Source organism: Acanthochromis polyacanthus, chromosome 18 (genome assembly GCF_021347895.1).
Source record: "Acanthochromis polyacanthus isolate Apoly-LR-REF ecotype Palm Island chromosome 18, KAUST_Apoly_ChrSc, whole genome shotgun sequence".
Taxonomy (NCBI): Eukaryota; Metazoa; Chordata; class Actinopteri; family Pomacentridae; genus Acanthochromis; species Acanthochromis polyacanthus.
This window is the reverse complement of record NC_067130.1, coordinates 18,890,540-18,913,939: the sequence shown is the minus strand read 5'-3', so window position 1 is coordinate 18,913,939 and position 23,400 is coordinate 18,890,540. Positions and strand designations below refer to the sequence as shown.

The following is a 23,400-nucleotide window of genomic DNA, read 5'->3' as shown; positions in this document are numbered from 1 at the left end:
GTCCAACTCCAAAATTTAGGGAGGCACATGAAGACCAACAACTCTCAAGTCAAATCCCAGGCGAATACAAAACACCACTGAAGTAACAGGTTAAGTCCAACTAAGACCAAGTCAACTAGAAAGTTCCAAGTTAAAAACAAAGCCCAAAGTCAAGTAAATTCAAATTCCAGTTCCCAGTCAATTCAGGCAAGTCCCACGCCATGTTTCAAGTGAACAAATCCTTCTGCATTCCGTATAAAATGCATAAGTATGTAAATGTGTTCATGGGTGAAGAATCTTTGGTGTCACTTTTAAAACTTTTTTGATTCTGTCAAGTCTCAGACAATTAGATTAATTACTTGAATCCCAGTCATGTGACTCATGTCCTCAAAAGCACATGTGTTATGCATGTAAATCAGAGGACAACACTTTGGCTTTGTGCATTTAACTATATAAATGTTCCTCCAACGATACATGGAATACAAAATGCTGTCAGTGGCAGTAGTAATAAAAAACTTTATACTTCCTTCACTTAAGTGGCACTACATTAAGCATTACTGCTCATGGCCAGCCACCCTCATAAAACCTTTAACTAGATGACAGTGGCAGGCCAAGGCACATCCCTGTTTCCTTGATTCAAGGTAGTGTCCATTTTGGCAGGTGGCTCGAAGCCCAGCTCATATAAGACCAGTAACGCTGATTATTGTTCCCTTTCACATGACGGAGACTACTGCCAGTTTCAGAGCAGATATGTTATGTTAGGAAATGATAATATTTTTGTACTGCCTGACAGCTCTGTTTTCATCCCATTCAATTGTGCAGCCACAAAGCGCAGGTAAGCTGCAGTCTGGGCCCCTGGCCTAGAAACATGTGAGGCATCTCCAGACCAAACAATGGCTGCTTTTGTTTCTTACATCTGCTTCTCCGCACTGACATTCATTTTTATCCCTTTCTTTCTTTTTATCTGGAACTTTGATTCTTCTATTCGCAGCTCATGTTACATTTGTTTAATTCTTCAACGTTGTCTGTGGCAAAGCACCGAGACATCAAACTGAGTGATATTTTAACTGTAAGTGCCTTGCAAATATTAACAGCTGTGTCTGACTTGATGCCATGTCTCTTCCTTGTTAGCTTCGCTGGTTCTTCTGAGGATACACATGAGGAATCAGTCAGACATGTAGTTGCTAGTCCTTTATTTTCCTGGAGAAAAAATGTTGAATCCAGACTGAGCTCCCAGAAGCAGAACTGGTTGGCAGAGTCTGACTCGGTCTGCTCTGCTCTGTCTAGCAGCAATGACAACAAACCTCGTTTTTTAAGCACACATTTTACATACAGAATTGTAATGCGACACAGATGTGAAAACCCACAGGTGGGCAAAATAACATAATTTAAAGACTACAGCTGCCATTCACAGACCCACATGAAGAAGGGGGGAAGCCTGATAAATGTGGTGAAGCTCTTATTGTCTCTGTGCTAGTACTCTCAGAACAAAGCAGGAAACTGACATCGATAGAAAGTAAACATAAAGTATTTGCATTGTTTTAAATTACTGCAGTGGATGTGCCAATTAAATTAAACATTAAGTCTCTAAGTTGGTGATTGTTCACATTTAACATCGAGCTGGGACAATTGATTTATTAATTGTCAACTGTTCTCCTAATCAATTAATTGGTTTGAGCAAGATGAATTCAGAAATTTTCTCTGGTTTCTTCCGTCTTCTGTGACAATAAAGTTAAGAACAAAACAAGACGTGTCAGGCTACATTTTTCATATATATATATGTATATATATATATATATATAAACAACTAATGATTGCTAGCAGCAGACACTGCTTTAAATTTGGCCTCCCATCATTTGTGTCCTGCAGTGATTTTCACAGACTTTATGTGTAAAAAAAAAAAAAAAAAAGCTTTAGTGAAGCTTGCAGGGCAACAGAAAGCAATTTTCATTGAAGTTTGATACCTGCTGCCTGGATTTTTATGGCTACATCAATAGCAAGCACTGTAAAGTTATATTACGTAACAACTCTTACCATGGTAGCAAAGGCAAAAACAGACCAAGAACTGCATTAGCAAAACAGAGCAGAGGTCACGAGCAGATAAATGAATGTATAATTGCTCACAAAAAGCTTAAATAATAAATGATTTATTGCAGGAACATGTGTTTTAGTGCAATTAGCAAGCAAAGATAAAAAAAAACATGACTTGAGGCTCTTGTAGGAGCATAGTCCAGAATTTTCTCTGGGACTGACAGCTGAGGTTTTTTTACATTTCTATTCTTCGTTGAGGAACACCTTGGACTGAGCGATCACTTTCTGCCTGTCTTGACACGCTGCCATTTAGAAAACAAGAGACGTATCCAAGGTGACAGCCGAACAATCAGTCCCATAGCCAATAAAGAGAGAAGAGGCCAGAAAGGACAGGAAAAGCCCCAACAACATCTGTTAGGACACACCTTGAGGCTCAGCAAATTCCTACTAAGACCCTCACATCATAGCACTATAAATTATTTTGTTTCTCCACACTTTGACCAGATTGACTAGATCACATTTTGTTTGTCTAGGTATGTAATCACATTTTTCAATACAATCTGGCTCATTCTAGATTTACAATGTAATATATTGATGATTAATAAGAAGAAACACCTATTCACCATAATATTTGTTAAATATAAAATTCAAAGATGAGGAGCTGTTCAGCAAACAGTTCTACATGAATGGCAAAAATATCTTTTGCTTTTTTTTGGTGGCTGAACTGAATAGCCAATCCACTGATTAGCTGAGTGTCAGCTATTTTGTATTCATTTCATTAAGGAAGTGAAAAAAAAAAGACAAAAGCTGTTTAGCTCTATCTTTTCAAACAGGGCTGCAACTAACAACTATTTAAATTGTTATGTTTCCTCGCAACTATTTTAAACATTAATTTCTTAACAAGGCATGACATCGATTAAGTTTTAAGTGCACACTCTGGCTTAGAAGCGAATTTGTGTGGAACAGGGTTGCAATTTAAAACACTTTAAATTTAGTGATTCATTATTTTTTAAAAATCATTTTCTGACATTTATAGAGCAAAAATTAATTCATGAATCAAGAAAATAATCGACAGATTACAGTGGAAGTTACTGTTAGTTGCAGCGCTATTCATTACTGAAGTTTAGAATAATATTTTATTCAGTGCTGGTGAAGAAAACACCTGAAGAAGAGAATTTCAAAAGGAAGAGGGGGAGTGTGCCTTCTCCCTGTAAATATCTATCCCTTTTCTGCAACAACCAAAGAGGTCTTCCATCTGTCCGCTCATTTTCATTCTGCCAGGAGGAGAGGAAACTTCGATGGTCATTTATAGAAATAAGACCAATCACAGACTGGAAAGCTTCTCTTTTGATGCCATTTGTTGCCAGATAAACAGACCTAAACTGGCAAAGCTAGATGCCTTCTGAATGCTTTCTGTGACTCCCTGCTAGTCCCTGCAGTCTGACTTTACTTGGGGGTTGCCAGCGACTGTCACTCCATCAGAAAATTCAAAAAATGTGAAAACCAGAGAGCTGCGGATGATTAACTTTTCATAAAGAAAGCATATGAAGTGATTGGCAGTAGACCAAGGGCTCTCTCATGATTCAGAACCTTGCATTTAATACTCCAGTGTCTGGCAGGAGTCTGAGGTTGACACAGGAATTCGACAACCTTAAAAATAGTACAGTGATGACTGTATGGTTCATCAAAAATTCAATAGTTTTCCAAAATGTACAAGCAGGCATACTTGCCTTTTATGGAGATCTTTGTATTTTCATTCAGCCTTCAACTGACTTTAAGAAATGTAAATACTGATAAAAATCAAACGGTTTTAAGTTCAAATTTGGCCAAAGCATGATCACAACAACTCAAATGTGTGTTTAAAAGTAAAATTTAACACCTAAGTCTAGTTTAGAGTAAGTACACCACAAGGATGGCAGCAGCAGCAGCTTCTCCCTGCTTTGGTGGATTCAGTCCAGTATAACGACTGAACAAGTGATGTGGATGAATGTGCTAGAATAACAAGGTGGCTGGGTGAACTCCCCTCAGGGGGCACTCCATGGCTTGGTCAAAAGCCAAGGAGAACTGTGAGCTGGAGTGGAGGAATCCAACCTCAACACAGGAATTTGCATGACTTTGCAGAGTGATCTAGACCAACACATTACCCACGCAGTGGACCAAGGTTCCTCTTTTAGAGTCTCATCCGCCTCACCATTACTGGCTAGCTCCTTTAGTTATCTACTAGTTACCGGTAGTAGTTACAATAGAAAAACTCATTAAAAGTGTGGAATATCAAGAGCATGAGACACATTTAGTTGTAAATTTTCTATTCCACATAAATATTTGGTGTATAAAACACAGTAACTGTGCACACTGTCAAATGTTGACATTGATCACAGTCCAAGTGGTGTTCTGCTGGTTTTTTGTTCACTTTCAAGTATAACCCCCACATCCTAGATTTGCATTGCTGTCTGGAACTGTTTCCAGCAAGCAAGTGCCCCATATGGGGCAGACATGCTACAGTGGGCCAGAGATGTGTAAACCTGGCAGTTCCAAAACATACACAATCCTGCTGCCAAGAACTGGATTATCTCAAGCAGTTTTCTGCACAAACGCAGCGCCGAATGCTTTCTTGATCTCTGCAACCTTTCCCTGAGAACGCGCTGGGTTATGACCGATGACAAGAGACAGGTGCAGCCAATTAATACACAGTGACATGGTGTCCGGGGTATGGCCGCTTGGTCGGGATAATTAGTGTCTGATGGCCCATTTAAGTTAGAGGCTAAAAGAATGTTTTTTAACGTGCTGTGAAAACTGAAAAGATGTTTTAACAGTGGGGACGAAAAATATTCCCTATGTGGCAGAAGACCAAATCCAGAAAAAGTAAAATGAAGAATAGAAACCTCTGCAGGTTGGCCAATTAATCAATTAGGTCAAGCCAAAATTAAGCAGCAACTACAGCCAAGGCCATAAGTTTGGACACAAGTACCATGACGCTTGTGAATCTTAGAAAATACCACAAAATTGTCACTTACAATACAGTACACAACTCCTGAGAACTATATTAAGTTTCATATTTTAAAAAAACATCAAAAGAGTTTGGTGTCATTTTGTTGTTCTTACCAAATTCGGTTGTGAAAGTAACTGCATTTTTTGTTATTTTCTTCTAATATTATGTTTTGGGAACAAAGTTGTTCCAATTGTTGGAATTTATTGATAATATTATATCCCTTGTTGATTTGTTGACTAATTAAACTGGTGCTGTCAAAAAATATTAGTTATGTTCTGTAATAGACATCAAAACAGACATAGTAAGTCATGCTGTGTCCAAACTTATGGCCATGGCTGTATTTTGGTAATCGATTAATCATTATAGCCATTTTTAAGCAAAAATCTTCACAGTTTCTCTAAGATTTGCTTTTCTCAGTTTCATATTATTTTAATGCGAGTCCATCACAAAATACTCAGGAGATCATGTTGGGTTTGGGGAAACTGTGGTGACATTTTACAGACTAAACAAGCAAAGGAATTGAGAAAATAGAAGATTATTTGATGATGAAAATAACTGTGAGGGGCAGCTCTAGTTGACATGGCAGAGTACCAAATCGAACACTGATTTTCTTTCAGGCTACAGACTTGTAACAACAACAAAAAAAAGGTGTTTTTGGATTCCTGTCCACAGTAAAATTCACACTTTGGGCTGCATAATGACTTCATAATACTTCATATTTTATAATATATGTGCACAAAACAATAACCCACAGCATGTACAAATGAAGACTGACAACATTATACAGCTAAAAAGAAGCTGACCAAAGACCATGCTGCCAAAATCGACCAAATTCACTGGTCTCACCATCTCAAATCAGTATACTTGCTGGTTTTCTTCGTTGTTTTAGGATGTTAAACTGGATATCTTTGTGGTGTATATTGACATAAGCTTTGTAAAGCATTTCTACTCCAACAAGTTTATTCAGGAAAATAATCTGCAATCTAATCATATGAATGCAAAAAAGTGATGGCAGGTTTGAAAGGCATGTTATCATTTTAAAAAAAATGTCACCACATATACACTATTCAAAAAAAAATTAAAGGAACACTTTGAAAACACATCATATTTCAATGTGGGGAAAAACAAACTGGATATTAGCATTGATATGGACTGGTTAATGTGTTAGGAATGAAAAGTGCCACATTGTTTGATGGGAATGAAAATTATCAACCCCCCCAGGAGGGCTAAATTCAAGACACCCCAAAATCAAAGTGAAAAACCGACGTGGCAGACTGGCCCATTTTCTGAAATTCCTTGGCAGCAACTCAAAATGGTACGGTAGTTTGTATGGCCTCCATGTGCTTGTATCCAGCCTGACAATATCGGGACAAGCTCCGAATGAGACGATGGATGGTGTCCTGGGGTATCTCCTCCCAGATCTGAACCAGGGCATCACTGAGCTCCTGGACAGTCTGAGGAGCAACCTGATGGTGTTGGATGGAACAAAACATAATGTTCCAAAGGCGTTCTATTGGATTCAGGTCAGGTGAGTATTGGGGCCAGTCAATGGTGTCAATTCCTTCATCCTCCAGGAAGTGCCTGCATCCTCTTGCCACATGAGACCAGGCATTGTCGTGCACCACAAGGAACCCAGGACCACTGCACCAGTGTAGGGTCTGACAATGGATCCAAGGATTTCATCCTGATACCTAATGGCAGTCAGAGTGCCGTTGTCTAGCCTATGGAGGTCTGTGCATCCCTCCATGTGCATCCCTCCATGGCACTCACCACCAAACCGGTCATGCTGAACAATGTTACAGGCAGCATAACATTCTCCATGGCTTTTCCAGACCTTTCCATGTCTGTGACATGTGCTCAAAATGAACCTTCTCTCATCTGTGAAAAGCACAGGGCACCATTGGCAGACCTGCCAATTCCTGTGTTCTATGGCAAATGCTAATCAAGCTCCATGGTGTCAGGCAGCGAGCACAGGACCCACTAGAGGACATCGGACCCTCAGACCTTTCTCATGAAGTCTCTTTCTGATTGTTTGGTCAGAGACATTCACACCAGTGGCCTGCTGGAGGCCATTTTGTAGGGCTCTGGCTGTGCTCATCCTGTTCCTCCTTGCACAAAGGAGCAGATAGCTGTCCTGCTGATTGGTTGAAGACCTTCTGCAGCCCTGTCCAGCTCTCCTCAAGTAACTGCCTGTCTCCTGGAACCTCCTCCATGGTCTTGAGACTGTGCTGGGCAACACAGCAAACCTTCTGGTAATGGCACACATTGATGTGCCATTGTGGAGGAGTTGGACTGCCTCTTCAACCTCTGTAGGGTCCAGGTATCACCTCATGCTACCAGAAGTGACACTTACCCTAGCCAAATGCAAAACTCGTGAAAAACAGTCAGAAAACACAAGAAGGGAATAAAATGTCAGTGGCCTTCATGTGTAAAACCAATCCTGTTTTGAAGGGTGTCTCATTGTTACCCCTCTAGTGCACCTGTTGTTAATTTCATGAACACCAAAGCAGCTGAAGCTGACTAAAAACCCCTCTTTTACTTACTTGACCAGATCAGTATCCCACATGTTTGACTGATTTGATGCAATACTTAGATTTTTGTTATTCTAGCACATTCATCCACATCACTTGTTCAGCAATACTTAGATTAAAAAGTGTTCCTTTACTTTTTTGAGCAGTGGATATATATATATATATATATATATATATATATATATATATATATATATATATATATATATATATATATATATATATATATATATGAGAGCCAGAAAACGGTAGAAATTTAAAAAAAAAAAAAATCATTTTCCAACAGTATGAATAATGTGTGATGTGCTGTTTTGTTTGGAAAACTATCCAAATCAATGCTTCAACAGATCATATTTATTCTAGATGTCACATTTAAAAGATAGCTAACAGTAAACAATACGCACACACGCTCACACACACACACTCGCACACAAGCACTTACCCAAAGTTATTTTCTAATTCATTTAATGACACACTGTAAATCATATGGATGATGTAAAAATCAGGACAGCACCTTGAATTTTACAGACTCTATTACAGTCACTCCATGTGTATCATTAAAGTCTCCAAATATGTGATAACAAGTGATATAAATAACAGGATGTACAGTTCTGCCATTATCTCCAGCCTACAGTAACTGAAAAGCGATTACCAGGAACAGCAGAGGGAGCCAGGCCCTGCTGGCAGAAGCAGCTCACACTGTGTCCCACAGCCATATGGAAGCGTTTTGCTTCCCCAGTCATGCCCCGTCGGGTTTAACAAAAGTGGCGACTACCACATACACTGCTTTTGGGACCTCATTCAGTAGTGTCTTTTATAAAGCAGCCTCCCTAAAGAGGCCTGCTTCAAACATGGCAAAACCAGACTCGATCAATAGTAACATAAAAGAAGTGTCAAACTGTGAGCGGAGAAGCTTAAGCAGAATTACCAGCAACATCAAATATCACAGCAAGTTGAGACAAACTCAGGGTAAATTGGATCGATTGTGACTCATCTCTATTCTCAGTCCAGGTACAGTGCACCATTATTTGGCAGCTTGCTCTTGAATGTGAACAAGTCCAAGCATTTTGCAATCATGGAATACTTCAGTGGAATATCATCTGGCTGCTGGATAGCAAAATAGGATAGTTTTGACCTGATGTAAAAACTATTTTGGTTTCAGGGAGACTCCTAATTTCACGGTTTTCTCTGCAGCCTTGACTCTGAAAGGAAGGATACAGCCAGCATTGTAAACTTTCCTCAGTGTACTACAGACACCAGAGATCTGTCCTTCACACACACACACATGTTTGTTTTTCTATACCGGTGGGGACTTACCATTGACTCCCATTCATATCTAACTCCTAACCCTTACCCTAACCCTAACCTTAACCATCACCAAATCAATGCCTAACCCTAAACAAACGTTTCTGCACTTTTACATTTTTTATTAACAACAATATGGCCAAGAAAACGGTGTTGCCACCCGTGGGGACCTCATTTTAGGTCCCCACCGTAAGACAAGTCCCCACCTTTATAGCAAATAGTCAGGTCAAAGTCCCCACCGGTATAGCAGAAACAAGTACACACACACACACACACACACACACACACACACACACACACACACACACACACACACACACACACACACACACACACACACACACACACACACACACACACACACACACACACACACACACACACACACACATACATACATATATATCAGAGCATAAAGACCAAACAACAAAAGTCCTGCACCAGTGACGCTCAGCAGACAGAACTGAGAAAGTGACTGCTTTAACATCCTCTCCTTTTTTTCCCAGGTGACTAGATACCAGTTGGAGTTCCTCCTCGTGCACAGAGCAGCTGAAAGCCCAAAGCAAAGCAACAGTGGGAGAGCCGAGCTCACCCTGCAACAATGCCCCCTTTGTCCCGGACTAACACTGTACCTACCAGCCTGCTCTTTGATTCCCTGCCAAGACAAACCACTGTGTTGGGTTACAGTTCTTGTAGCAAAACAATCTGCGCTTGTGTTTAATATACTACAGTCTGCCTGCATTGGGCTGGCTGTCAGTCAGGGCACACACACACACACAACTGAGTGGGGGCCTGCTCCTTATCCCATTAGCGCTAATGAGAGAAGGGTATGTTGATTATGTGGGTTGAGGGCTACCTGTTAAGAGGATATGGAGCGGAGATAACCAGCCAACCTGCGGCATCAAAGAGAGATGAAAGATAAATCACTCTCTCTGCTCTCCTCAGGTCATTTTCATACTAATGTGGTCTCACACACCATCACCTTCCACTCTCACCTTCGTTTCACTCACACTGCTGGCTCAGACAGATGAACCGTTTGCTTCTACTTCAGCACAGTAAGTAATTTGTGTTGCGTGCCAACATTCCTGTTTCAAATAGCAGGTCCACTGATGTTGGTTCAGTAAGCTGCAACTGAGACATGGGTGCTCTGTGGTGATTGTGCATGTATAAAAGCGCGAGTGGATGTGTGAGGAAATCTGAGTGACATTGACACTGAATCTCAACAGGTGAGAACTAGGGATATCCAAATTAAGCTTAGTTTGTGTCTGATCTGATTTGGGTCAACAAAGTCATTTAAGACTTTGTATTCTATCAATTCAACACCACTGTCGTAGATAATAAACACTTCAAGTACATTCAGGTTATTAAAATCAATCCAGTGTACATGTTTAATAACTGAGTAGCTTGGCAATGCATTGACAAAAAAATTGTATTTCCGCATCTAAGTTGTTCTCTAATGTTAAGTAGAGTGTCATGAACCTTGCAAAGCTCTGGTAAGGATCTGTTTTGTAGTGTAGAGAGGATAGGTGGGACCATTGCTCCACAAACTCTAAATACAGAGAAAATCTGTATTCTCTTTATGTATGCAGGAAACGTTTTGCAGGTTAGCTGTAGTACACGGTTGTTCCATGGGGTGGAATCTCTTACTACTGTTTATTGTAGCGACCCAAAGAGGTGGTCACTCAGACTACGGGCAATTTTGTGTTGGCAAACAGAGAGCATTGTGGGGGTTTAACTAGCAATGGGCCACCATGACATGAACTTATTTGATGCTTAGCTGGTTAAAGCTCGTGTCCGGAGTTTGAATCGCAGCGTCTCCCAAAACACTGTTGGTCCCACCCTCCCTCTGATTTCGCGAGATACCTAGTGATGCCCCTTTATTTGTGCACGCTTGTAATTACACTCGTGTAGCCCTCTCGATGACGTTGTTTATCAAACTTAGTGCATTTACGCGTGTATATGTGTTACATTGTTTATTTATTTCTATCTAGAGCTCAGAATTGCATGGCTCCTCTGACGAAGAGTATGTCCCAGACGCCCCAACATCTTCCTCCAGAGGTCGGGCATCTAAACGAAGCCGTCAGGCGGGCTATGGAGGCCGTGGTCGGGGAGCGACGCGAGCATCCCGAGCCAAAAAACGTCCTGCAGTGTCTTGGCCTGACAAGCTGTGGGTAACTTTTCTGATCCCTGATGCTCTCTCCTCCACAAGCAAAACAAATGTGCGCGCGGTTGCGTAGCGCGTAGCTCCCGCACCTCTGCATTGGCGTGCTTGCTGTGCGTGTAACCGTTGATTTGACAGCATGACAAAGCGGAAGCTCGAACTTGATTGGTCGGCAGCAACCGGCGCTTTTTGGAATAACATGGGGGTCTATGAGAAGAAGGCGGAGCTCATGAATAAATTTTCATATCGCGTCATACTAACATTATATTATAGCATCGAACTAGACTAACACATTTAAGCTTTGCTAAACAATGAAACATAAATTGAAAACAAACGGAAACTCCGGACACGAGCTTTAAGACAAGCCAGGATTGACTAGGACAGCACTCCTGTATCTTAGTGGCATCGTGACATTTATTCATTGACTATGACAGCTATTACTGTCCATTATGCTCAGTTTGTGTTGTCAGTTAATGGGTTTCTAAACTATAATGCTTTGATTATTGAATAATGATTTAAAATTTGCATCCCCTGCGTTCTGCCACAAATTGTCTTCTCGCCTTGTTACACCAGTGTGGCAGAGGACAAAAAAAAGAGGATCAGGCTTATGTTCGTGCTGATATCTATCAGTCAAAAACTGCCTTTATTGGCCTAAGTCCTGAACTCTGAGATCGGATTAGGACATCCTGAGTGAGAACTGAGAGCTGTCATTTTCGGGAACCATGTAGGAGATGTGGATTTAAGGACTTACGCTCAACAAAAATATAAACGCAACACTTTTGTTTTTGCGCCCATTTTTTGAGATGCCAGGCTGTGCTCTTCAATGGCTGTGCGAAGTTGCTCGATATTGGCGGGAACTGGTACACGCTGTCGTACACGCCGATCCAGAGCATCCCAAACATGCTCAATGGGTGACATGTCCAGTGAGTATGCTGGCCATGCAAGAACTGGGACGTTTTCAGCTTCCAAGAATTGTGTACAGATCCTTGCAACATGGGGCCGTCCATTATCCTGCTGCAACATGAGGTGATGTTCTTGGATGTATGGCACAACAATGGGCCTCAGGATCTCATCACGGTATCTCTGTGCATTCAAAATGCCATCAATAAAATGCACCTGTGTTCTTGGTCCATAACAGACGCCTGCCCATACCATAACCCCACCGCCACCATGGGCCACTCCATCCACAACATTGACATCAGAAAACCGCTCACCCACACGACGCCACACACGCTGTCTGCCATCTGCCCTGAACAGTGTAAACCGGGATTTCACCCGTGAAGAGAACACCTCTCCAATATGCCAGATGCCATCCAATGTGAGCATTTGCTCACATTAGGGGCGGCACGGATCAGTGGGTAGAGTGGCCGTCTTGTAACTGGAAGGTTGCTGGTTCGATCCTCGGCCCGTCGAGCTCATGTCGGGGTGTCTCTGAGTAAGACACCTAGCCCCTAATTGCTCCTGATGGGTCGTGGTTAGCGCCTTGCATGGCAGCTTCCGCCATCAGTGTGTGAATGTGTGTGTGAAAGGGTGAATGTGATGTATCATGTAAAGCGCTTTGGATAAAAGCGCTATATAAATACAACCATTTGCCCACTCAAGTTAGTTACGACGACGAACTGGAGTCAGGTCGAGAGGACGATGAGCATGCAGATGAGCTTCCCTGAGACAGTTTGTGAAGAAATTCTTTGGTTATGCAAACCCATTGTTTCAGCAGCTGTCTGAGTTTCTGGTCTCAGACCATCTTGGAGGCGAACATGCTGGATCTGGAGGTCCTGGGCTGGTGTGGTTACATGTAGTCTTCACTAAAGTGTTAACGTGTCTGATATGGTTTTGTGGCGACTCATTATTAAACATAATTGTATAAACATTTAGAAAATTCCCACTGTATTTAATTAATTTTAGTAAATGACTATATATTGATTGATAAGGCAGCCAAATATAGGTTAGTGCATTTGTTAAAAACTTTCATCCTTAACATCTCGATTTCTCCTATTTCCAGCCTAGACTATTCTGAATCTGACTACTTTAACTTTGTAGCTCATAAACAAGAAAAAAAATGCTAAATTTGAGCAACGCACATGTTTTGAATAACACATATCCTAAACTGTAAAATTCACATCACTTTGTGCATGAGTTTGTACATCAAAGTGCTTTGGCTATCCAACCACAACCTCATCAGAGCAACCGCCAGACAAAACATGACTGTTTAAGGGGGATTTGCTGCTGCACAGAGGCAGTAATTAATACATGTTAATGATTGTTTTTAGTGTGTCTAGGCCCTAGGGCTGTCTAAATATTATACAAATCATTCTCATCTCTTCTGGATCTGCACTTGCGGTCATGAAAATTTCAAGATTATCTCAATGTAGGCTTAAAGACAGACATTTTTCAAGCAAAAATACCAAACATTTCCCAGTGCCGGCTTCTCAAATGCTGGGATTTGTTGCTTTTACTTGTCACAAATGACATGAAAGTAAATACTTTGAGGTTCTAAACTGCTACATCGACAAAACATATTACAAGAGGTCTCCTTGTATTCTGAAATACTTTGCCAGTTCTTTAAATTTTAGCAGATTAAAACTAAGAATTTATTAATCGCACAATAATCAACGATGACAGTAATCACTTTGTTGCAACCCAAACTCTTAAAGCATTTAAGTCATGTCCTTTCATTCATGCATTTGCAAAATATTTGCTTGTCAGAAAAATAAAGTTTGTACTATCAATGCTCAGGTCACTACTTTCAACAAATAGAAAAGGGTTCATCTAAAAGAGTCATCGTGATTTCAAAGTATTACATAGTCCAATAGCTCCCCCTTCAGGTTGTCACATTGTATTACAAGTGGAGCAACAACTTGGCTGCTGAAGCACCCTGAGACCAAAGCATTGACCAGTGAGACCATTTACCAAACCTGCCATCCACTGGATTTGTACAGCTATAGAGACACTCAGATTGGAGTTTGACCCACCAGACAGAAACGTGCAGTCATACCTGCGGCTGGTCTTTTTGCCTCGATCCTCCTCACTCGGCTCTGCCGCTTTCTCTGAGCCTTTTTCTTTCTTGAGCTTTTTGCTGATGAGCTCTCTCATCTTCTCTTTCTTGTCCGAGTCATATTCTTCATCGGCATCAGAGTCATCCTCAACATCGTCATCCGCCTCGTCGTCTGACTAAAGGAAAACATTCGAAACTCTATTAATCTGGGAACTCTCTCTGAGAAAAAGAGCAATGATTATGCATCACGTCTGACTTACCTCAGCTAAATCTCCAGATGCACCTTTCTTTCTTTTCCTTTAAAAGTTTGATATATATATGGGTTAGTGTTAAAAAAAAAAAGCTTATATATTACTAATGAATTAGTTGTTGGACATACTTATCCACTGCTGGAACAGAGCTCAGTCTGGGATCATCTTTCAGGAGGTCGTGGCTGCTTTTGCTTTTTCCCTTTAATGTCTGAAGGAAAAGAAACATTGTAGAACTGATCAGTTTAATTTTTACACATTTTTTGACATTTTCTTTTAAAATTTTCAGTCAGGGATGTCTAAAACCGATTGTAAAGATTGAGATCGGGGCCCACTGACCCATTTTAAAGTTTTAAAAATGTGGAAAAAAAGAAAAAAATTCCCAGTGAAAACTTCCACATTTTCAAAATTGTTTCAGGAAATTTTTGAACATTTTTGGTGGAAAAAAAACAAATAAAAAAATGTTTAAGAATATTCAGAAAAATCCTTTGAATTTCGCTGTCAAATTTGGGAATTTTTTTTTAATTTAAAAGAATAAAACATTTGAGGGAAATTTTTCAGGAATTTTCTTCCTGAAGATTTTGCAAATTTTTATAAATTTGGGGAAATTTTTTCTGAATTTTTGGACTTTTTTCAGACAAGGCAACAACATTTTTTGGTAAGGACAACACGAGGGTTGTCTCCCCCCCCCTGAAATTTGTACATTGGCCCGCCTGTAGTCTGCCCAACTGTTTCCTCAAATTGTTACAACAGGCTCCACCTGGTGGCACAACCAAGTACTTTAGCTAATTCACAGTATATTTTTGACTTGTATGTAGAAAATAAAGGTTTTCGCTGTCTTGACCCTACATTTCAGACATCTTTCTGAACCTTTCCAACCTATGTAACATTAAGAAAGAGCTTGGATGCAGAAATGCATTTTTTCTTAATACATGACAGAGTTATTCAGCTGTCAAGCAAGATGATTTTAATTTCTTTTTTTGTACTAAAAGTGTTTACTATCCAGGAAAATAGAATCAGATTAGGACTCTGTACTGGCAGAGATTTAATTTAAAAAAGAAAATTTAATCAAGCTATCCTTACTTCCCATTCAAAATGACTGTGGTACAATATATACACTTCAACTGCCTCTCTAGAAAAATCAAATGCAGTTTCCACATGCATATACACATTCCTCTTGCATAAAAGACTTACATTTTATGAGTTGGAAAGGGCCCACTATAATGTGTTTGGAATAACTTGATATCTCAGTTTTGCTTTTATTGTAATGCCTTTCATTCTGTGTAGCCTGCTGGCTCCAAAATTACAAATAGATAAGATTTATTCAACTCCACAATATAGGCATATTGTAAATTTGACATTTACTTCGGTGGTTACTCATTTCAACTGCAGGTTTTTATGGTCATTTTGTGACTTCCACGATGGGATTTCCAAACCATCTATTGACAAGGTTATAAATATTTGGACACTGACACAATTTTCAGCATTTGGGCTCTGTACACCAACACAATGGCTCTGAAATGAAACAATCAAAATGTGCTTAAAGAGCAGACTTTCAGCTGTAAATTCAGGGTATCAACATCCAAATCAGGTGAACTGTGTAGGAATTACAACGCATTTTATATGTGCCCTCCACTGTTTTAAAGTACCAAAAGTAATAAATAAACTAACTGGATTCAGGTCAGGTGATTCATTTGGCCACTGCAGAACATTCCACTTCTTTGCCTTAAAAATCTTTGTTGCTTTATCAGTACACTTTGGGTCACCGCCCATCTGCAGCATGAAGTACTGTCCAATGAGTTCTGAAGCATTTGGCTGAATATGAGCAGACAATATAGCCTGAAACACTTCAGAATTCATGATTTTGTCAGCAGTCACATCATCAATAAATATAAGAGAACCCATTCTATTGGCAGCCTACCTGCCAGCGCCATTATACTGCCACCACCATGCTTCACTGATGAGATGATATCTTTGGATCTTGAGCAGCTCCTTTCCTCTCCAGATTCTTCTCTTCCCATCATTCTGGCACAAGTTGATCTTTGTCTCACTTGTCCATATGATTTAGTTCCAGAATTGAACGGGCTCTCTAAGATTTGCTTCTTTTTTTGGCAAACTCTAATCTGGTCTTCCTGTTGTTGAGGCTCACCAATGGTTTACACCTTGTGATGAACTCTCTGTACTCACTCAGGTAAAGTCTTATCTTAACTGTTGACTTTTTACCTCCTGGAGAGTGCTTTTGATCTGGTCAACTGCTGTGAAGGTTTGTTTTCTTGACCAGGAAGGATTATTTTGTTATCCATCACATTTGTTTTCTGTGGTCTTCTGGGTGTTCTGACATTGCTGAGCTGATATTATAACACACGCCTGGCCAGTTACTTTTGGTTCCTTAAAAAGGTGGGATCACATATAAAATGTGTTCTAATTCCTCTACCATTCACCTGTTTCCCATTTAAATACCCTCAAAGTAAAGCTGAAACTCAGCACTTAAAGTACATCTTGATTGTTTAATTTCAAATCCAGTGTACAGAGCCGAAATGTCGACCACACAATAACTATAATATTACTCAGATTCTCCTCGTTGCTGTGATGTGTGACTGACACAAAGGTCAAAGACAGAATTTCCCAGTTGCACCGGTGACTCAGACTAGCTTTACTGTTGAGTACCTGACTGACTTGATTCACCATCTCCTCCTCTTCTTCTGCTTCCTCTCCAAATGATAAAAGACTGAAGTTCCTACAAAATTGAACATACTATTGGCATCAGTAACAAAATGAGAAAACACATTTAATTACCTAGCTACTGAAAAGAGTTAGCACATGAATCAAATATGACTGAAGATGACTTGCAAAAGATGAAAAACAATGAAAAGAAAAAAAGAGACAAAATGACAATATCTGTTTAGGTTTAAAAAATAGAAATGGATGCCCAACTCAAATTACTGATCAATAACCAGTGTAAATTTCTATTAAAATGAAGCGTGTGGGTTGTTTCAGTCGTATTATCCAATAATTGTCTGGTCCATCAAGTAATAACATTATTATTTAGTCTTTATGAAAACAGCTACAAAAATGACTACAGATTTCACAGGAATGTCAATACAAACAGGTTAAAAGCAGACAAATTATTTAAGATGATGGTTGTAATGATATTCACACAAAGGCTGCAATGGTATTACGTTTACTGCCATAGTGGTGGAAAGAAATTAGAAAATATTTACATTTAAGAAGCTGGAATCACAGAATCTAGATTTCCCTCCTGAATAACCGATTATTTTAACTGATAACTAATTAATTAATTGAATAATTGTTGCAGGTCTAATTCAAACACTAAAGACACACCAGTAGCAGTAAAAACACGAGAAAAAAAGGAAATTTATTATAATAGGAACAAGAAACAAAAAGAGTTCAGTATCTGCCGTACAAACACCTTGTTACAATCAGAAAGAATTCTGAGGACTCACTTTGTGGCCTTTGACTGAGATTTCTTTCCCTCCTCTTTGTCTTTTTCCTTTTTTGCTTTCTTTATTTCACGAGGTATAATGTCATCAAAAGGAGAATGCAGCACCTGGAAGACACAAAAGGTGCAATAAAACAATATATAAATCACTGAAAATACTAAAAAAAACAGGTGTCAAGCATGTAAAACAAAAACATAAATGATTAAAGTACCTCAGCGGTTTTTATCTTGTGGGGATTTAGTGGTCTCTCTTCAGCATCACATTCAACTTCTGCTAATCTGAGCATATTATAAACTGTGTCTCCAGTGATCTGCATTGAGGAGTGTTGGGGGGAAAAAAAAGCAGAAATGGTGAAAAAACTTAAACAAGGCCAGCTTGGGAAAATGACAGTCGATTAACACAGATGGGAAACATGTATTCTGTGTCCAGTATGTAACGTACACCCCTACAGTTCTTCAGATTTACCTTGCCAAATATGGTATGTTTATTGTTGAGCTCATCAGCACGTCCCAAGGTGAAGAAAAACTGACTGCCGTTATCATGTGGTCCAGCATTCGCCATAGCAACCAAACCCCTCCGGTTAAAGCGCAGTCTGGAGTGAAACTCATCCTAAAAGTTTGAAAAAGATAAGTCATGGTAAGCTTTAAGAACACTATCAGGTTCTGTTAGTGTTCATATTAAACACTGAGTTACAAATCCATAAGTAAAAAAGCAGTAAAGCAGTCGGACCTTGAATGGCCGGCCGTAGATGGACTCTCCACCTTCTCCTGTTCCAGTAGGATCTCCTCCCTGAACGATGAACTCACGCACCACTCTGTGGAAAACTGTGCCATCATAATAACCTAGAAAACAGAGGAGCAACATCTTATTTACCAGTCCCGGAATATGAAAAGAATGCCCAAGAAGCGTGAAATAATCGTATTTAATGAAATGTAATATGTCGGGCTTTAAACCAAGAGATGTGATCACATCACTCCTGATCACCGGCTTCCAGTAGGCTTTAGATTTTACTGATTACTTAATTTGCAGTGTGAGAGTGTGCTTCTGCAATAAAAACTGAGTTTATGTTAAGGCTTTCAACACATCTTAACCAGGGGTGCTGATAATTCTGGAGGGAGCTGTATCTGAGTGACCTATGTGCCAGTACAAACTCTGAGTTCATCAGGCAGTGGTTGACATTTTTAATACTTAATAAACCACCCATCTGTTATCTATACACCGCTTTATCCTCATTTGGGTCATCAGGGGCTGGACAGGTCACCAGTCTATCACAGGATTACATACAAAGACAAACAATCAGACTCACATTCACACCTACGGACAATTTAGAATCACCAGTTAACCTCAGCACGTTTTTGGACTGTGGGAGGAAGCCGGAGAAAACCCTGCATGCACAAGGACAGTCATGTAAACTCCATGCAGAAAGATCCCAAGAAAGCTGGGACGCAAACCAGGGATGTTCTAGCTGCAAAGCAAAAGTGCTAACCACCAAGCCACTGTGCAGCCGACTTTAATAATTTATATCTTTACAGCTTTTAACTGCATGTCAGATATCAAGTCATGTTGGCAAATAATTTTTAACAGCTCAGTCAGGACAAAAACGGAATCCTCAGTCGTTGGTGGTGAAACTCAGAGCAAGAAACAAAATGTGAAACTGCAGCACTTGTACAAAAAAAACATGGCAACAGGAGAAAAAAAAATTAGCAGCCAATTTTGACTCAAATCTAATTTTTTGAGCCTCACAGCACAACGAAGACTGCATTTGACCATTCCAATAGAGAGACGATTCTACATGCTACTATCATTTGCAGGATGGACTGCTGCAATGCTCTGCAATCTGACCTCCCCAAGAACAATATGCTGTATCTCCACTCACACTGAACGCGGTAAACTAATTAATAGGAGCTGGACTTCAAACAATTTATACACGGCGTCTAAAAGCGTAAAAACTGCAATGTCTAAAGTGTGAGAGGAGACGGTGTATTTTTGGTTAAATTATACAATGTTCGCCATCAAAGTCATTCATATAAACTGCCTGTAATGTGCAGCAAATAGTAGTTAACCGGCACCAGCTCTTCAGTGACCTTAACGGGTCCGTACCTCTAGTACAGATGCTACAGGTACGGGTCCGTACCTGTAGCATCAGCCTTACTGTAAAGTACAAGTGTGGTTTTCATTGGAGAATAGAATGACGGTCCAACAGTTGTATGATCACACCAGGGTGATGAATGGATATCATAATGTCATTTCAGAATAAAACATAGAACATATGTTGGTAAAACAATTATTTTAAATAGCTAGCACTATCAAACCAGGGAAATCTATGAATAACAAAATAAAAAAAAAAACCTGTGACCTACATTAATGCATGTAAAACTAATTTTAAGCATGGAGGCTGATGAAGTAAAAAGCAGTAAATCCCGTCATGTACACAGAAATACCACGGCATGTATTCTGACAGCAGAGTTTTCAAGAACAGGGAGATAGAGGTGGATATCTGATTCTGCGGTAATGACAGGTCTTCATCATTTTCTACAGTGTGTAAGAAAATGCAGCCATTTCTTACCTTCCATACACAGCTGTACAAAGTTCCTGCATGCTTTAGGAGCCTCCTTGGACCACAACTCAATGTCAATGTCACCTGCTGTGGTCTTCAACAAGACCTAAAAGAAAGATCACAGAGCGGGAAATTTAAGTGTAAAGCTGTAAATTTACATCTGGTGTTCGAGTTTGGCGTCTGGTTAACTGGTGAGCGGAGGCAGCTGTTACAGTGGTAAAGTAGATTGCAGGTGACTGCACTGATACCCGTTTAAAACACTGCAACAGTCGATCAACAATTTGCAAAATATTCTCTTTGTCGGTATAAACATCTGTCTTGTGTATTGTTATTACTCTGATGTGAGGCTAATTGGAGGATTGGTCAGCCTGCAAATAAAAAATTCAATTACATTACAATGACAACACTAAGCTTCAGTAAAGTGTGACAGTGTACACTCAGATTAACTTGTAATCCATCTGTATGTGGCTTCAGTCTGAAAGCAGTGCTGCCAAGTCGGCTTTTTAAAAGTGACTTTGGGCTTGTTTTTCTATAAAGTCGCTTTGGCATCTCATCAGACACGGGTTGTGGGTTTTTGGGCTTGTTTTCTAAAGTGTAGCTGCTTATTTTCTGCTGCTTATGCATAATGCACATGCCTTTTATTTTAATCAGAGCTTAAAAATTCAAGTTATTCAAAGTTTTTAGTTAACCGCATTTATGTCAATTTACTGTAAACTAAAATAAATGTATATATTTAGAGTGTTATCAAAAGGCCTCTCATTTACACAACATGGCAGTTCATCTGTTGGGCTTTTATGGGCTTGTTTCCACCACGAGATCTGGTAACACTGTCTGAAAGTGAGAGATAGTATTTTATCAAGCCGCCAAAAAGGTTGTAGCAAGATGTGTTTGACTTCATTTGTCTTTCATCACATTGCTGTAATATGACTATTCTACAGGCACACTTTGCAATGTCAATGTCGAAAAAACATATTGTGGAGCCCTACTTGCTGCAGTTAAACAGAGGAATGTGAGTTCCATATAAAAAACTCACCAAACCACCTTTAACAGGCAAATTATTTTTTCACCCGATAGGGCACTGATATGCTCCATCTGCTGCCTGATGTTTCCACTTCTCATAGGGGTGTTTTCTTAAATGCTTTCTAGGTTCGTGACTTTGTCTTGCCATAACAATATATTACAGTTTTGGTCAAAGTCTAGCTGCTGTTATAACTTGACACAAAAGCTGTATATTTATATATGAATCGGTCAGTTTTTGCTGAATTTCCTTCTCCAGAACTTGCAGAAGAATATGGGCAACATCTATATTTCCACCCATTGAAGAATCTGTGCAGTACCACTCATATGTGAGATATTGGTATTTTCAACATACTGAGGAACCTGTGCAATATCTAAAGGTCCACATGTGGAACAAACAGTACTTAAGCATATTTTAGTTTATTTTTATACTGATGTAAATTACATGTTTGCACAATCCCATTTGCTGTTGTAAGACTGCACATTTCCTCTAATAAAGGCTTACTTTATCTTGATTAATTCTTTAAACGTCACTCTTTTTCTTAAAACCAGAGCTAGCACTTATTTATTCTATTAATTGTTCGATATTTGTGGGTGTGAATCATATAGGAACAGCCTCCAACATAACTTTGTATTCGCACAGGGCTTCCAACTAATCTTTTTGCTTGGTTTCATTACATCAGTGTCAGAACAAATGGAGTGTTGATCTGCTGTCTCTTGTTTTATATCTGTGACTTTGATGCATGATTTAAAACTCGTCCGTCATTTTGCTTTCCAACTGATTCATGTTAATTTCATAGATTTTCGCCACAGGGAATGTGTCAGTGCACTGTTGTGAGTTATAGAAATATACAGAAAAGCCATTTAATAAAATGTTTTTTTGCTGGTTAGTTGACAATTTGCTCCTAGCAGGCCTTGCCTACCAAACATCTGCCTTTGGCATGCTAGTATTCCCAGATAATCAGAATATCGACTCACACTTGTCAAGCAAACAAGACGTTCTCCTACAATAACATTTCACCTCACACAAATAGCGTTAGCGACTGCATACACAAGGAAAACAGTGACTAGCTATCGGTAGCTAAACGTTCTCAACGCTATAAACTCGAGTAGTAAAGAAAATACTGAAACTTTTGTTTTGTTTTGTTTGGCATAAAGGACAATAAAGTGCAAGTTAATTTGCAAAGTGGCGCTTACCTTTCCATTTGTTGGTGGCTCTTGAATGTAAATATTACTCATTTTGAGTTTAAGTTTTTTGTTAACGCAAGAAAATATATATTCTTACGCAGTGTGACCCTAAACGCCTTGAAAAAACAGACAGAAGACCGTTAATAGTTGTTACAGCAGCTGGCTTTAAAGGTGAAAAATTTCATACTTTCCTCTCAACAGCCATATTGGCTATACATGTGAGCTCACTGTTTACTAACGAGTACATGGGGGTGGTGTTCAACAGGAAAATAAATCTATATATTTTTTTAACAAATTCCCAGTTAAATTGGTTACTTTTTGTTATAATTTATTTAGAGATACTTACATTCATATGGTATCAAACTACAAAAGTTCTGGTGACAATAAGAATCCAAAAGCAGTATATTAGACTCCCCTAAAATTAACTTTGGTTTGATCTAAGTACGCAATGAGAAAGAAATCCCCTGAAACAACGGAGCAATATCGTTCCACAACAGCTAACTTGGTCGAAGTAATATAATAATATCATGCACACCTCTAATATCCATTTTAAATGAAAAGAGATAAGATATCAGATAATTTATCGGTTGAAAATATGTATAGGTTATCACTGAAAAATACAACCGGCAGGTGACAAGTCAGATATAGCTTTGCTCACGGCTCGCCGTACTTGAGACTCCACGGCACTGCAGTTGTGAAGAGGTGGGCGAGCGCCCTCCGTTTGAAAAGTGTTCGGTTGGTGTGAAGTTACGGGGCGAGTTTCTCACAAGGAGATTTTGGAAAATGGGTAGTTGGCATAATCTGGTTTGTGACTGGGGCGGGATGGCGTCCCAAGTGGACGGTGACAGTGACATGGATGAATTGAGTGACTTTGTTGACTTTTCAGGATCAGGGCTGAGGGGATCTGGGTTTAGGGGTCCGAGTCAGAGTAGCAAGCG

General features: G+C 39.6%; 1 protein-coding gene across 1 annotated transcript in view; it reads right to left on the bottom strand.

Annotated features, from left to right (window-relative positions):
* The window catches only part of cwc27 (CWC27 spliceosome associated cyclophilin), a 44,822-nt gene extending 22,142 nt beyond the window's left edge, over positions 1-22,680 (bottom strand). Inside the window, exons 1-10 of the mRNA XM_022198340.2 lie at positions 22,472-22,680; positions 20,267-20,363; positions 18,430-18,542; positions 18,166-18,309; positions 17,912-18,010; positions 17,704-17,807; positions 16,907-16,976; positions 14,371-14,450; positions 14,252-14,288; positions 13,992-14,167 (exon numbers count right to left, since the gene is read on the bottom strand). Of these exons, the coding sequence (XP_022054032.1) occupies positions 13,992-14,167; positions 14,252-14,288; positions 14,371-14,450; positions 16,907-16,976; positions 17,704-17,807; positions 17,912-18,010; positions 18,166-18,309; positions 18,430-18,542; positions 20,267-20,363; positions 22,472-22,513 (962 nt within the window). The 5' untranslated portion in view covers positions 22,514-22,680. The remainder of the gene's footprint in view (positions 1-13,991; positions 14,168-14,251; positions 14,289-14,370; positions 14,451-16,906; positions 16,977-17,703; positions 17,808-17,911; positions 18,011-18,165; positions 18,310-18,429; positions 18,543-20,266; positions 20,364-22,471) is intronic.
* Between the last annotated feature and the right edge of the window lie 720 nt (positions 22,681-23,400).